The 16,759-nt window shown below is 36.7% G+C and overlaps 1 protein-coding gene across 5 annotated transcripts in view; it reads left to right on the top strand.

Annotated features, from left to right (window-relative positions):
- Positions 1-319: 319 nt before the first annotated feature.
- The window catches only part of LOC145680189 (uncharacterized), an 85,323-nt gene continuing 68,883 nt past the window's right edge, over positions 320-16,759 (top strand). For 3 of the 5 annotated variants that reach the window (XM_081750437.1, XM_081750434.1, XM_081750438.1), the window contains exon 1: positions 321-680. In XM_081750437.1, coding sequence (XP_081606563.1) covers positions 543-680 — 138 coding nt within the window. In that variant the 5' untranslated portion in view covers positions 321-542. Of the gene's footprint in view, positions 681-16,759 lie in introns of all 5 variants that reach the window. The other 2 variants (XM_081750435.1, XM_081750436.1) reach the window with 1 other exon arrangement.

Genomic DNA, 16,759 nt, shown 5'->3' with positions numbered 1-16,759 from the left:
ATAATTTACGTTGAGTTCATAATCCGAAAGTTTCGAAGCCTCTTACAGAATGAGGCCCATTCATAACTTTTCCTTAGTTTATTCAGCTATTTATTTCTCCTTGCAATTTTTCGTGTGTCTCATTTCATACCACTCTTTACAAAGTTCAGCATACAGCATCGCGACGCAAAAAGAATACAAGCTATTCTGATTTTACTGTTGACCCAAAGCGCTACGGAATATGTCCGCCTAATAAGAAAAAAAAAAAAAAAAAAATGTTGATGGGAAATTTTGCATGTAGTTGGGAAATTCCATGGCTGCAAGTGGGAAATTTGTTATAACGAAACTGATGACAACACTGGACAGCAAATGTTGTTTTATGATAAACTGATGATCTCTCTCCACCTCAAAGGATTTAAAAATTTAGAAAGTTAATGGGAAAAAGGATCAAAAAGAAGTAGTGCATCGATAACTTCCAACAAGCAGCTATGCATTCCATAATTAGGATTCTATCACTTGATTCAAAATCAACATATTTAGTTTATAACAAGTAAATACTGACAATGAATATCAGTAAAGAAAATATTGATAAAGTATGTCGTTTGTGTATGACACTGGATAGTTGGACGATTTCAGTGTTCAGCGACGATGGGAGAAAGTATTGTATTGTTGAGAAAATTCAAAGTTTATTGGCTTTGCCAGTAAGTACGAAAGGTTTACTACTATTGAAATAGTATTTATTTGTTAGTGACTAGTATGGAGTATGATTTCTGAGCGTAAAAGGTGACGAGGTGTACAATCTTGTAATGGCTCTTAACGTTCATTTAAGTAGTACGATGGCCAGCATGTAGTACAAATACGGTAAACTTTACAATATACGTTCCAGGTAAGCATCGGTAAGTAGGAGCCTTTAAACGAGTATAGTAGAGCAGAGTAGGAATACACTCAAGCAGACCGTTCTACCAAATAGAAAATTTATAGGTAAAATACGATGTGAAACATTTTTCGTGAAGGAATGAGAGTATGAATTTAAGTAATTACTGTCAGTGCACAGCGTGTTGGAATTAATTTTTTGTGATAGTGAGAGTATTGTATGTATAAGTTTGTTCTTTCACTACCGTATCCTTGTTTATGCGTATACCTTCTGTCGCTGACGCACCTCATGAGTACCGTTACGCCCCCCTGCTGCACTCCTTCCTTAACTCGGTTAGATAGCATTCGTGCTTTTTTTTTGTAGCCATCTAGCACAACTTGTTTCGTGTTTTATGCACTAGTTTTTCTGCGATATGTAGTAGCCATGTATCGACACGGCAAGGTTCTAGATTACTGGTCCCCCTTCCCATTGAGTAGTAATAAAGACAGAAAACAACGTGCTCTGCGTGGCTCTAACCCGCCTTCACTCGTTAACGCTCGCTCGGCAATAGTGTATAAGTTAAATGTATAAACTTTAGTACAGAAAGAAACCTACCCAGCTACTAATCTACATGGGGAACCAATAATCTAGAACCTTCCCTATCGACACTATACTAAGTCCTCCTGAAGTCAATCTGCAAGTAGTATTGGAGCGTAGTACATGCATTTAGTGCATGCTCTGCTAAAAAAAAAAAAAAAAGAAAAAAAAAAATACAAAGCGCTAACTTGTAAGAAATGTGTCAAAATTTGGTAGAACCGTCTGCTCTAGTAATGCCTAGAGCAGCGTAAGGTCGGGTTAGGGTAAGGATAAGCAGGGTCGGGTTAGCTTAGGGAGATTTGTACCCCTTTCGTTAAAATTATTCCGGTCCATGTTCCGTTAAGGAGGTCCAAAACTACACTGCACTCCCATAAGCTAAGCTAACCTAATATAACGTTATATTATGTAATCAATAGAAAGAAGTGATGTGGAAGACACTGGACCCCCTTAACGGAAAATTGACCATTATTCGTGTATAATTTTTCGTGTCTGTAAGAAAAGCTGCTGGAGCGGGCATTGTAAAGTTAATCCTCAAAATAAATTCTCGTTTTCAGGTACATTTCCTAAAATTGGCCCGGCGATATAGTAGGTAAACCCTTAAAAGAGAGCCTAAACTAATCAACTAGGGTATATGTACCAGTAGTGAACCAGATACCAATAATTGACCAAATGCATTATTTGAGGCATTTTATAGGCGTTATATGATCCTTGCACTGAAGGATGACGTTCTGATACGCACAAATGTTATTCGTTTATGCTTTTCGTGATGCATGACGGAACAGGAAGTAGGTTTTCCCTCTAAAATAGGTGAAAGTGTGGTTAGTAGTGTCGAGTTTGCGGGCGCACAATAAGAGGCAGAAAATTCGACGATGTATGGAATAAAGTCGTAACCAGCTACAGGTACAGTATAAAACTACAATAGCTTGTGTTATAGTATGGTACGAACATTGAAGTAATTAAAGAACATTGCTAGAACATTAAGAAAGGAAGGTGTCACATGGTTTAGGGGGTGGTTAACCATTGGTACCGCCTTTTTAGGTATGGACTAATAATTGACCACCCTGGTCAATTAGTGGTATTATAGGTAGTATCTCAGCAGTTGACCAGGGCTTCCCAGTAGCCTCATGTCTAAAGCATTCGCCATTGGTACATAGTGTTGTAAATAGAAAAAAAACCGTTCGTTTTTTTTTTTCAGAAATGTACGTTTTTTTTAGAAAAAAAACATTGCCTCTCGTTTTTTTTCTAAATTTCGTTTTTTTTCAAATAGTCATTTGTAATGTATCTTACGTCATTTAAGTCTGAAGTATTTTTGTGTAGGTGTAATTACCATAAAATGCAACATAAATTAAACACTAGATACTGATACGGTTCAAATATTTTACAATTTATATGAGTAGCGTACCTACTAATAATCCGTGTTTCTGTACTGTTTCACCAATATCAACGAAGAAATAAAAGTATAAATGAACATTTTTTTTTTCGTGAAAGTAGGCCTTTAATAAGTACGAAAATAATATCACGAACAGTATAAAATGCAAATAACTTGTCTAAAGGTAAAAACTAATACTAATTTGCCTACTAATATTTTCTGAATATCATATAAATAATTTGTCGACTAGATATATGATATGCATTGCTGGCTCTACCATATGTGCAACACGTGCATTTGCACTGGGCTGCAATATCTGTCATAAGTGTTTTATTTAAAATAAATATTTCTTGTTGGAGATAGACTTCATGATCATGGTAGCTAAATTTACTAAGCCAGGGGGGCTATGACGCAAATTGCGTCATTGAAATATTTGGGGGGATTAAAAATCTATATAAATATTCTTGAGGGTGTGTAAAAATTAATCGAAAAGGTTTTTTTTTTCATGGAAGAACACCTACGGATAGACAATTGAGTGGGGGTGCGTCATGGACATGAGAGGGGTAGGCACCACTGACTAAGCTGACCTTCTATTTGAATACTACATTCATAAATTATGTTTAGGTCGCATTACTTTAAGTAACATGATCAGTGCTAAAGCAAATGGGAAAATAAATCCCATCATAAATTGCTTGATTGTTGTCAAATGCAGGAACTCAATTCTCGAATGCCTGTCCCCTTTGGTTAGTTATCAAAGTTCTGATACGAAAGCTTCTCTTGTCTTTGTCGCAAATAAGATTGTTATCATGGAAAGTGGAAACACTTTAAAAAAAAACAGATGTAGAAGGAAAATAAAGAAATAAAGGTAAAAGAGCTAGTTGCACTATAATTGCAAACTGATATGTTGAGGTTGAAACTCGATATTGAATTCTATAAAAAGGATTACCATCTTTCAGATGTATTTGCTTTATCTTTCACTAACATAATAGATTAATATTTAAAGAAAAAAACACACACAACAATATTGTATTTGTAGTAAGTATTTAAGCCTTTCTGAGTGCGAGTTTAGTTTCCCTCCCTTTCGTTGTTCATGCTGGAGTAGCATACTTAAAATCGTGACTTTTAAGATTTGTTCTTTCTGGAGAAAGATTTAGGCGGCAAATTACGTCATTGCGCGGGCGACAAATTGCCTGGGGTCGGCCCGATGATATGTACATTCATGTCCACAATGATTGTCGCATATCTATAACTGTCTTCTTGTAAGAATATAATTTGATAATGATTTTGCAGGGTACTTTTAATATTACGTGTATAATCGGAAAATGTATATTTGTTGTAAATTTCAACGGAAAAGAATTATAAATACGAAAATGAGAAAGAGTAAAAGAAACTGTTGCTAAATGGAAAGAAAGTTTTATTTTTGTTTTATTGTTCTTATTTACTGCTGTTTTGACATGAAATTTGCCACATACATGTCTTTGCCGATTATACACATATTAATATTATAACAAATACCAGGCGGATTCGTTATCAAATTATATTCCTACAACAACATATTTATAGACATAAACAATAATCTTGGACATGAATGTACATACAAGACATGAATATAGGATGACATAATTTGAAGTAATGCAGGGTGTTTCAAAATGAATATTAGGGTTTTGAAACTTTGTAGTATCTATTACAATTAACTTACAATTATAAGTATTATCAAATAAAAGAGCAACTCAAACAGTTTTGTACACACGCATGCCATGCATTGTTTCCTCTGTCTGCCGTTAGAAAGAGCAAGTAGCAAAGATGGAGACTAGAGACCAGAAAGCTTTGTGTGTTTTAACTTTGCAAAGACTGAATCTGTAGTTACAGTGCAACCGTCTGTGTGAATTGAATGTTTTGTGCCATATGGCGGAAAGTTTATGGGCCTTTCTCACCTATTGACTCCATGTGTGCCATGTGGCGAATGAAGCTCACATCGAACACTTGAAGCAAAAACTGTTTGAGGTGTTCTTTTATTTGATGTATTGTTTATATAATTGTGCGTAAAATGTAATAAGTACTGCGAAGACTTAATTCCCCGATATTCATTTTGAAACACCCTGCATTTCTCAGCATCAGTATTGGAACTAAGATGTAAAAAGGAGAGATTGTGATTGTTTACAACAACGATATTATTATTAGTCAAGACTATAATTAATACAACAACACAAGTTAGTAGTCAAAAAATGTAATTAAATGTACACTCGTAACCCTTTCGGACCCAGGTGGCCAAAGTGGCACATACGGATATGTCAATTTTTTAATCCGCTCCTGTATGGTCACTAATTAAGATATCGGTATATATATATTTCTTGCCAAATATGGTTGGTCCATAGTTTATCATTTTAGTTTCTTTTTCTTCTGTGTGTCGAATTTCCCTCTCAAATTTCACCCCAGTCAAAAATTCGAGAATTTTCGAATTTTCTTTATTACTTTTCCCCTGTAGCTTCATTCGTTGTAGAGAGACCTCCTTAAGACTTGTCAGGTAGATACGTCCGATGGATACCTAATTGTTGACATCAATTGAACGGGCTTGCGCGCAGTGTTGCCAACTACGGAAATTAAAATCTCCTTAAATTTGGGCAAAAAATTCGAAATTTTTGTTATAAACCGTACCTATACGTCGGAATGCAAGTCAACTTACGTCAGTCGAACATTTGTTCTTACTGAACAAACTCGGGTACATATCGTTACAGTGGGGTAATTAGGGGAAGCACGAAAAATGCGGATTAAGGTTCTAACTCTTGATTTTCCCCTACTTTTCTCTTCATCGAAGTATATTTTTGGTAATTAAAAGCATTGTTTCTTAAATATCGCTATGATACTTGTAGGATATATTAGTAATGTACCAGTGTTTATTTTAAGATAGTTTTCGTCTGTCTGGTAGCAGTGTTGCCACCTACGGAAAATTTTAATTCAATATGTTAGGGGAAAGTTACGTGTTTTGTCTATTATATCCCTCTTGTTGGCTACATAGGAACAAAAGTGCCATTATCTGAAAGTCTTGTCTTTACCCTTCACAACGCACTATAGAAAGTTTCAATAGGATAGTTAGGGGAAGTACAGTTAAGGTTTACAGTAGATCTTGTTCTCTAAGTGGAAAGATAACTGTGATTTTTTTTAGGTAGACTGAAATATTTTTTAATGACCTGCTTACTTTATTAGATATTGTCACAATACTTGTAGGGTATATTATAGGGATACCAAAGCTTCTTTTAAGATAGTTTGTGTGTGTCTGCTAGCACTGTTGCCAGCTACAGAAAATTTTAATTTCCGATTTTAGGGAGAAATTTTGTGAAAAAATCCCTTTTTGTCTCTATTATTTCCCTCTTGTTGGCTACATTCGAACAGACGTACCACTGTCTGAAAGCCTCGTTCTTGGCCTACACAGCACATCATAAAAAGTTTCGGTAGAATAATTAGGGGAAGTACAGTTAAGGCTTATAATAAACTATGTTCTGTAGATGTTAAGAAAATTGTGAATTTCTGAGGTAGAATGAGATTTTTTAAAAAAAAAATCATGCTTACTTTGTTAGATATCGCCATGATACTTGTAGGAAGTATTCTTGGGGTACGAAGGTTTACTTTCAGATACTTTACGTCTGTTTTATGACAGTGTTTCCAGCCAAAACAATTAATTCCTGATTTTAAGTAAAAAAAATTTGGCAAATTTCCCTTTCCCCTCTATTATTTCCCTCTTGCTCGCTATGTTGCAACAAATGTACCACTACCTGAAAGCCTTCTCTTTAGCCTACAGAACGCACCATAAAAAGTTTCAATAGGATAATTAGAGAAGCTGTAGCCCCGGCATATCTGTTGGTTTTTGCTTCTGAGGCGTAAAAAGTGTCATTTCATGTGTATGGAAACAGAGAATTTTTTCTTTCTCTCTTTGAATGGAAGCCAGCGACTTTAGATTTTCACTGTACCTTGTCAACCACCAAATAATTTTTTTAGGTGACTTAGACCCATATGGCATCAGTGGTGCTAGATACAAAAATCTTGAAATTCGGTTAGGGATTTTTTGTAAATTTTCACCCCTACATTTCCCTCAGTAATTTCCCACCCGCTCGCAACACTGCAATGTAATGTACACCAAAATATAGCCACATTCCTTTTCTAAAAAACAAGGTCTTAACCATATCAATAGGGTAAATGGTTTTTGAGCAATAAGTCACTAATTGACAAAGTAGGAAAACGCCAAAAATGATCTGGGTCCGAATGGAATAATCACACGATTTTGCTCGTATAGGTACAAGGAAACAAACGATTTGTAAGTTACGAGGGCTTCGATTCAAGTTCTATTGATTATTTCAATAATCTTCAAGATAAATCAATAAATAATAGCTGCCAGAAAAAAAACAGACATTTGAAAAAAAAACATGAAAAAGAACGATGTTTTTTATTGAAAAAAAACCGTTTTTTTACAACACTATTGGTACACGATGTTGAAAGTTCAAACCCTCCTGCGAATCCAACGCTACGAAAACACCTGAAGAGTGGTTCGGATCACACTTTAAGCTATACGTCCCGTCAGATGCGTAACTAACGACCCCGCTGCTAAAGAACGCAGAACACTGGCAAAACTTTACTTTGTATAGAACAATGTGTATAACTTTAAGAATTATAGTATAATTTTAAGTACATGGACCAAAATGTTACTAAATACCATTCCTCGTTTTTAAAACAAACTAACATGCCCGTTGTACTTAAGATTACAGTATAATTCTTAACGTTATACACAGTGTTCTATACATGTAAAATCTTGCCCTGAATACTTAAAAACCAAACCCAGTAGTTGACCAGGCTTAGTAGTGGTATATATAATTCTTACATCCTTTTAGAGAAAGCTAATTTCACCTTCCTTTCTATCCCCAGAATGGCGCCACCTCGGAAAAAGTTCCACCAATATTCGGAGGAAAATATGAAGCAAGCCATTGAAGCTGTGAGAAATGAGGCTCAAATTCGCGCAACTGCAAGAACATTTGGGGTTCCTCACTCGACTCTAATCAACGTGTTCTTGAAGGTAGAAAGATGGAACCAGCAACGGTCTTAACACCAGATGAAGAAAATTTACTGTGCAATTGGATTCTGGCCAATGCTAAGAAGGGATTTCCTGCAAAACGTAGTGTTGTCCTAGAAACCGTGCAAGAAATATTAAGAGGTGATAACCGTCCCTGCCCATTTACCGGGAAGAAACCTGGAAGAAAGTGGTTTTCCCTATTTATGAATAACATAAAAATCTAACATTACGACACGCGGAAGCTATAAATTCAGGTCGAGCAGCTGTTACCAAAGAGAAAATCGAAGAATGGTTCAGAGAATTGGAAGACTTTTTGGTCGAACAAAACTGTCGTGATATTTTCGACGATCCAACCAGAATCTTCAATGCGGACGAGTCTAGCTTTCTAACATCTCCCAAAACCGGCCTTGTTCTTGGACCCAAGGGTTTCAAAAACTTCTGTAATATAAACGTTGGCAAAGAGAAAGAAGCGTTAACTTTCGCGCTGACGGGAAATCAGTACCTCCCATGATTTTGTACCCATACGAATGAGTACCCAGGGACATACTACAAAACATGAATTCTGAATGGTGTGCTGGCAGATCACCCTCAGGTTGGATGACTGGTCAATCATTTTATGAATATATTGCCAACGTTTTCTTACCGTGGCTTCGATTACAGAACATAAAACTACCGACTTTGCTGCTGATTGACGGTCATAGATCTCATATCACGTATAATGTGAGTAAATTATGCTCTGAAAATGGTATCCACCTGTTTGCCCTACTATCGAACACGACGCATCTACTGCAGCCAGCGGATGTGTCCGTATTTAAAGCCATTAACTCTAGATGGGCCAATCTCGTAGATGAGCGGAAAAGGAGAACAAATAACAGGAGCGTGACAAGAGTGTTGTTTGCGCCTCTTCTCGAACAAGTGCTACAAGAAAAAGCAACTCCCGAAATCGTCAGAAATGGGTTTAGAAAATGTGGACTGTATTCTTTCGATCTTCGGTCAGTAGATTTTACACGCTGTATGAATCATCCTTCTCTTTATAGCGAGACTACACCGGGAGCAGGTACAAAGCCAACCGAGTTTAGAATTGAACATCTTTTGTACCTGGAATCCGTGATGAAGGGTGAGAGAGCGGCCGAATTCCGAGATCTCGTGGTGAGTGGGATGGGGATGAAAGTGCCAAGGAACTGTTTGATGTTTGGTTAAAATTAAGAAAACGATGTGCGCCAGTAGCACCAACTGAGAACAGTGATCCAGACCAGTCTGATGTAGAAGACCAGGAAGATCTAAAAGAGAATGTACAGCGTGTGAATGATTTGGAAGAAGCAGAAACTGTATCAACAAATGAACATCGTGTTGACGAGCCAAGTACTTCCGCAGGACAAACTAATGTTAAGAGAACAGCTGGGCCAGACACATTCTATTCCCCTCAACCTGGTAGTAGCAACCATGGCACCAGCCGAACAAAAATCGGTGACCGTTCAATAAGTCCTGCTTTTGTCAATTCAATACTCTGGCCAACCGAATCACCGATAAAGAGAAAAAGATGCAGGACAAAGGAAAAACTTCCACATGCAACAACTTCAAGAAGGTGGTTAGAGTATTGGCAAGACAAAGAAAAGGCAAAAAGATCGAGAAAACAGAAGAGAAAAACTACAGATGATGACGACTGGACCTGTTTCACATGTAAAAGAAGCTGGTACAGAGAAGACAAGCAAGGCATAAAGAAAACCTGGGTGTCTTGTGATCAGTGTGCTAGACAATTCCATGTTGCTTGTGTTCTCAAAAGGATCCGTGAACAGATTGCGTTAGACGAAGTTTCGGATGACGAAGATATTCAATTTGTGTGTGATGAATGTTGCGGGGTTACAGAGAACTCTGATGAAGTGTCAGATGATTAAACAGTCCCGCAAAGAGCTTCTTTCGGAGCATTAAAGATTGCATGAGTATTTTCTTAGTGTGCGTTTTTATTTTATTATTTTTTTATTATTAATTAGACCAGGCATATAGAATCATATTAATTTCTATATAATTCTCTGTCGGATCCCGCAGACTTGTTGGGACAGTGAAAGACTGCAAGAAGTTTCTTACGAATGATCAAACCAAAACAGTTTCAGATCAGTTTCTTTTGTATAAAAATCTGTTTTACAGTAAAATATTTATATATTATGGCACTTTTGAAATTCAGTGAGACGAAGTTAGTAGGCCTTACTTTGTTCTTATAAAAATGAAAAAGAAAGGCAAACCGTTCAGGTTGCAATCAACCTAATTTAACGTTTAAGAAGTATTCTGGTTTATGTATTATAATGACTTTATTGAACATGCAGGCGAGATTAATGGCAAGTTTCGGCTGAAACAAGGAAGAGAAGGTCAGAGGTGAGCCAAATATTTGGTGCTAATCGTTTTAAGGAACGTACACTGTAATGTACACAAACCTCAAAAAAGAATATCCACCCTTATTTTGTGTATCCCTTAAGATTAGACAACCAGCCAAACTTAGACTATTAAAGGTTTGAGCATTACAAAGTTGTACAAGCCAACTTTGTAATCTGAAATCTTCGAACCATCCATGTATAGGTGGTTGTCTAATGTTAAGGAATGTGCAGAATGAAGGTTGATATGCTCTTTTGGAGGCGTAAGATTAGTGTCCGTGGTAAGATTAGGTATTGGTTTAATGTCGCACGTTTACGATTCGAGGTTAAATGTGACGATTACACTAACACAGAAGAAGTGGCGTTAGTTCAGTCGATAGAGCGTTGAATTTTGGTGCGGAAGTACTTTTGTACGATTCCAGGACAGACCAAGTATGTCTCGCGGTAGACATGTAGCTACCACGTGCGTTTGTTTTCAACGAGATAACCCAGTTTCCTCCCGCTTTCTCATACCACCCAAATAAACTATTCCATCAACATTTATCATTTCTGTCGTCACGTTTAGCCTGAAAATAACCGTGAGATAAATCCATTGTCACGTCATGTCCCATGCACGTTTGTTCGTACCATAAATACAATATTGCCCAAGTTCCATATTTTTAATCAGTGCAAAGAACTCGGAAGATTTATTTATGCAACGAAATCTGTTTTTAACTTACAGTAACCTTGGACTCTTAAAGTGCATGATTATCCGTACATGGTTAACAAATAGCCTCCTATACTCAAACTAACATAGGCACACCTCAATAGCTTAGATAATATTAAGGTTTAAATCAGTTGTGTTTAATTACGAGTTGGGTTTAACAAATATTTAAGTTTGTAAGCAAAAAAATAAATATTTTTTCGTACTATTAAGTAATTATTTGATGTTGGTCAATTACTGGTACTCATATGGTCAATAAATGGAAACCATTGGTCAGCTACTGGTGATAATTTACTTTTTACTATATAATGACCTCTTACATGTGTTTGGTAAATATGCAACTTTTTTAAATTTTCAAGCATTGTGGAGAACCTGAATCATTAGGTAAAAAAGATTCGTATAAGAATGTGATAAGACATGCTCAAAAATGTTCATTAGTGGTCAACTGCACTAATTGGTCCATTATTGGTAACGTTTTTCGAGACCTAACTAACTCTATGGTCTATGGAACCCGAAGGTTCAATGCCGCGTTCCCTAAAGCTCTCGACTGACTTCTGTCTTTACCCTACTGGATCCAGTTTCTACTTTGTATTCCTATTTCTGCGAGATCCGTCTTAATATCTGCGCCTAGGTCTTCCTAATGGTCTTCCCGTTTCTTACTTTCTTCCATTCTGGTTACATAAGCTGCCCACCTGAACCTAAAAAGACAGTCTAAATAATTAAAGAAAAAACATTTTTGGGGTCTAGTTCGTTTGTATATTTTGGTGAATTGTTACAAAGGTAAGTCTAAATAATTAAAGAAAAAACATTTTTGGGGTCTAGTTCGTTTGTATATTTTGGTGAATTGTTACAAAGGTAGTTTGGGGAAGTCTGTATGTAATATTGTCTTCTATAAATAGTTAAATGACTATTATGATTGTAGTATTATTTACCCTGTGTTTGAAGGATATGGATGTTAGTGGCTTTGCTCCACCCATCAATGTGTAAGCTTTTTGTAATTACTTTACGTACTGTAGCTAAATAAGGTTAGGTAAATTGAATAAGCATATTGCTATTTTGTATACGCTTTGAGGCGGTAGGTGAAGTTACCCTCGTTATTTGTTAGAGTAATTTCTACATTCTATTATGTATTAAAGTTTGTCTTAGGCCTATCTTGTAGTCCAGAACTCTGGCTTGTTTGTATTGAGTACGGCGATCAAGAGGTTGTGAAGGCAAGGTTCTAGAACACATGTCCCCCTTCCCATTAGCTGTAATAAAGACAGAAAACAATGTGCATTGCGGGGCCTTTAACCCTCCTTCACTTGCTAACGCTCGCTCAGCAATACTATGTGAATTAAATATTGAACTTTGGTATAGAAAGGAACCAACCTAGCTACTAACCTACACGGGAGACCAGTATTCTAGAACCTTCCCAGTCGGGAACATTGCTTCTATTGATGTCGATAGATTGAATTATTCAATATAAATTCTACCACATATTCTTTCCTCCCCATTGGTGGTAAGTTACAGCATAGCACGTTCCATATGTTGTGTTTCGCATATGAACTAGTATATTTTGACCTGCTAGGAATTCAGTTAAGGCTGCTAGTTAAGACTGTCCTTTTCTTGCTGAATGCTTCGCTCTTAACTAGCTACCTTAATATTGGACTAATGAAGAAATTTGTCAAGTGCTGTATTACAATGAAATTTACGTTGTAGAATACACAATATGATGATATTAAGTAGATTTTTGAGCAAATTAGAATGATATCTGTAGGAGTTTTAAGAGCAGCTTAGTTACATCCAGATTACCAAGGGAGTAAAAGTTTAGTAATGTAATTTTTTACGCTTAAATAAATGTTTAATTTATAAATTACGCATCAGGATGATGCAGATTACTTAAATAAAAGATAGAAAATCGAATTTTGTATTTTACTACAAAAGGGTGATGATGATGATGATGAAAAGATGAAATGAATTTTGATGAAATATCCGGGGTTTTAAAAATAAAAGGGGATAATTATAATTTCTAAAGACTGTCAACACATTGACCTGAATGGTCTCGGTTTTTGACCGGTCGTCTCGTTAGCTGAAGGCTAACCGATGAGACTAATAAATTAAAACATGCCAATGCAAGGCTATGTGTGTAAATAGAATATCCGCTTTCTTTTTCCTCAAACAAACCTCTTTGAGAACGAATCAAAATATGGTTTTGCTGACTCACGTTTTATTTGCTTGATGTTGTTCAAAGGCACTGGGCTGGCTTCTGACACTTTTGGCTGGATATTTTACGACGCACTTAAGCACTTGTGTTTGAGTGTGAAAGTCCTTGCTTCGAATCCGCCGGAAGGCTCTTCCTCCTCTTTCCTAGGGTCGCCTCGCACTCGCAGGATCTCGCTGCTCGGCACGAGACGTCGTGGTCCTGGGTTCGAACTGGCTGACGGCTGTCCTTGGTCTTCTCCCTCTATGGAACTGGACTCTTGAGCTTGAAGTCCTCCCTGGAGATCGTCTTAGGTGGTAACGTTTTTCGAGACATGGACGTACGCCGACTCAGCTTCTTGGACTACAGGTGCTGGCTGCTACATTACCCAAGTAAAGGCGTCGGGTCCTCTTGAGTGACGCTAGGAGTGGCGGCGTAAACACTCTAATGAATAGTTAAGAACTGGACGAGTAAACTTTCTAAAATTTTGCTTTTTATACGGATAAGCATCCTTGTTTACTCATATGGATTTTCATTTTAAGTTGGTGAAAGTGTGTTACTGTGACATCCCTGTGCTTGTTTGTGGAATTAGGTTCGTTGTTTTCCTTGACTAACATTCTATCGTAGAATCACAAAGCTTGTCCGGATGTTTACTGTTCCAACCAAGAAATACTAATTTGTTAATAATAAAAATTGTTTTAAGATAAACTTATAATTTAGCCCATTCTGGATGCATGTTCGCTATAAATATATAGAGTATTTGGGCTGCATGGTTCAGAGGCTTGGACATTGCGGATGTTAGGGAAGAAATATTTAGAGAGCTTCGAGATGTGGTGGAAAATGGATAAGATGAAATGGACAGAAAGAGTAACAAAGAAACATGTTTTAAAACGGATAGGAGAAAAAAGGACGCTTTTAGCCAGCATCCTGCGTAAGAAGACCAATTAGATTGGACACACCCTGCGAAGAAATTGTCTTCTTCATGTCGCCATAGAAGGAAAGATGGAAGGAGAGCCAGAAATAGGAAGAAAAAGAACACAAGTGATCAATGATTTGAAAAATAGAAAAAAATACTGGGAGTTACAAGAATAAGTTGAAGATCAAGAAACATGGAAGAAATATTTCCAGGCTTAAACTGAAAATTAAGAAGAAGAAAAAAAAAACTTCATTAGTCCCAGGACGTGTCAAAAGGCAAAACTATTAATAATAGGAGTTGGCTGTTCTTATTATGCACTGCCTAATTTGCTTTTGTTGACAGAAGCTCGATTGAATTGTTTAGTTTTTTAAATGCTTACATCCTTCGTCGTTTAAGCATATGCTTTTCAAGAGTCTGAGATTATAGTTTTTCCTTGAGATTTTAGTAATTATTATTTGTTGCGTTGTTCCAAGATTAGAGGAAAATATTTCTTTTATTACTTCGTTCATTGCCCCTTAAAACTTATTACCGCATCATTCATTTTCCTATATTGTATTTTTAGGGAGTTTTGATGCCCACTGAATGAGTCTCACTTGCTTCAACCAAAACACACCATTTGGGTTTTAGTTCACAAAATCCAATGTGAACTAAAAGCATGTTCATAAAGTTTTTTGCTTCCATATCTCGGATGAACAGATTTTGTATCTTTCATTCCTGGACACAGCTATTTATCTTGTCACTGCTATAAAAATTCCAAACCAAGGCTGATTTTCTGTACTGATTTTTCTTTCTCCTTTCACTACATTCACGTCAAGAATAATTTGATATTTTTCTATAGGTTGGCGTGCTTTCTCACAAGATATTCACTCACGACAAGCTCCTGTGTTTTTTTAATTTTTTTTTTATTGACTGTCTGTTGGGGCCTGCATTGATGATCTTAATTCCTTCACTGTTTTTATTCTCTTTTTTTAGACTGTTCACTGTTAAATGCACTGTTTGTGTCACTGGAACACCACACCGTTATCTTTTCTCTTCATTGCCCTATCCTTTCTCTAGCTCACACTAAATGAAAGGTTTCACTCAATTTGTGTTTAATCGCACTTGCGAATTTTTACAGCATTCGATTTACTTCTGCTTTTGAATCAAAAGATCCAATATATATCAATCAGTTTTCTTATACACATATCTCGAGACCTACACGTGGTGTAGCAAACGCAAACTATCATTTAATTCAGTATTTATGTGCTTGGCTCACAGGTAGAGCGTTCACCTCCGGGGATTGGGGTATTTGCTTCGATCCCAGCTCGCACCGTGTGGGCTTTGTGGTAGACAAACACCGTGCTCATGGGTTCCCTCAAGGTTCTCCAGTTTCATCCCACTTCCTTCATTCCACCATTTCATTTATTTCTCATTATCACCGTCTCCTTTAGCCTAACCAGCATAACCGTGGGACGTAAAACTTCAAGATTTCATTTTTTTCAGTATGATGTGCGCTTATTCGTTAGAATACGAAAACTCGATTTAAGGGGCCGTAGGGGCCGTTCAAAAATCTTGTGACCCCTGAACCAAAAACTAATTATTGTTCAAGATCGCAGTCTTTGATCCACTTTTTTGGTATTATTCCTAAAATTCTTGTTTTCTTATTTAGTTTCGTAATTTTAATTGGAGAGACTCCCATTGTTTCACCTGCTTTGTTTACAGATTGTATAGTTTCCTGAATGGACGTGGACAGGGCCGGATCCTGGATTCTCTGAGGGGGCTGCACCAATACATTTGACAAATTTGAATTAAATTTGAGTTTTTTAAATGCCTTTAGGTATCTGTGATGTGAATGAAGAATTCCTTTGGAAATGCTGTCTGCTCTCGATGAATTGTTTTCCTTCAACCTTCAGAAAATCGGCTTAAACTATTGATTTTGAAAAACTCACTGCTAGCTTCTTACTTTAGGTAATGTTTATTTACAACGAAGGGGGCGGGGTGCACGTGCACCTTTGCACCCCCCTAAATCCGGCCATGGACGTGGAAGGTGATTCATCATTCGTGTGCATTCTGCAGCAGTTCCCAACAGACTGACTAGCTAGCTGCAATTTACCTTGTTTCGGTTACACACAATTTGCACGAACCTGCACTAGCATGTCTATGTCTGTCAAAACATGTGCTTCTTGGTGCAAACAGAAATACAGATAAGTATTTGTACTAATTTTTCACATTCATTACAATCTAAAGAAGTAGATGACGATTGCTTTTACCCATACAAACTTATTGATGGTATGAAATCCAGATTTATGTGAATTCCGACTCGATTACATTAACATTAGGCTACTTCATTTGAAGATGCTCGTTCAAATAGTAATATTAATAATAATAATATCAGAAGGCTTAAATAGTAGTAATAATAATAAGATGCAAGGCATGTAAAAACTTCTATTTTATTTTAATTAGAATATTATTAATACTGTGATGTATCTGTTCATTTCAAAATGTCCAATAATCTCTTTCTTTGGGCTGTTGCGTGTAAAATGTTGCAAAACTTGATAGATTGTGTGGAGTGATAACATGTTCCCTACCAACAATGAGGAAGTATGTTTCTAGTTTATTAGAACACTACGCATGGTTTGGCTTAATTTAATTAGATATTCATTTTCGTAATTTGGAGTTAAAATTATAGTGCCTGCCAGTTTTCCATGAACATGCGGCCTCTGTTCGTTTCTTTACTAGGGATAAGTCATTAGCCATGG

Source organism: Thermobia domestica, chromosome 3, assembly GCF_964235325.1.
Source record: "Thermobia domestica chromosome 3, izTheDome1.hap1.1, whole genome shotgun sequence".
NCBI lineage: Eukaryota > Metazoa > Arthropoda > Insecta > Zygentoma > Lepismatidae > Thermobia > Thermobia domestica.
Note: the sequence above shows the minus strand (reverse complement) of the source record. Positions and strands in the feature narration are given on the sequence as shown.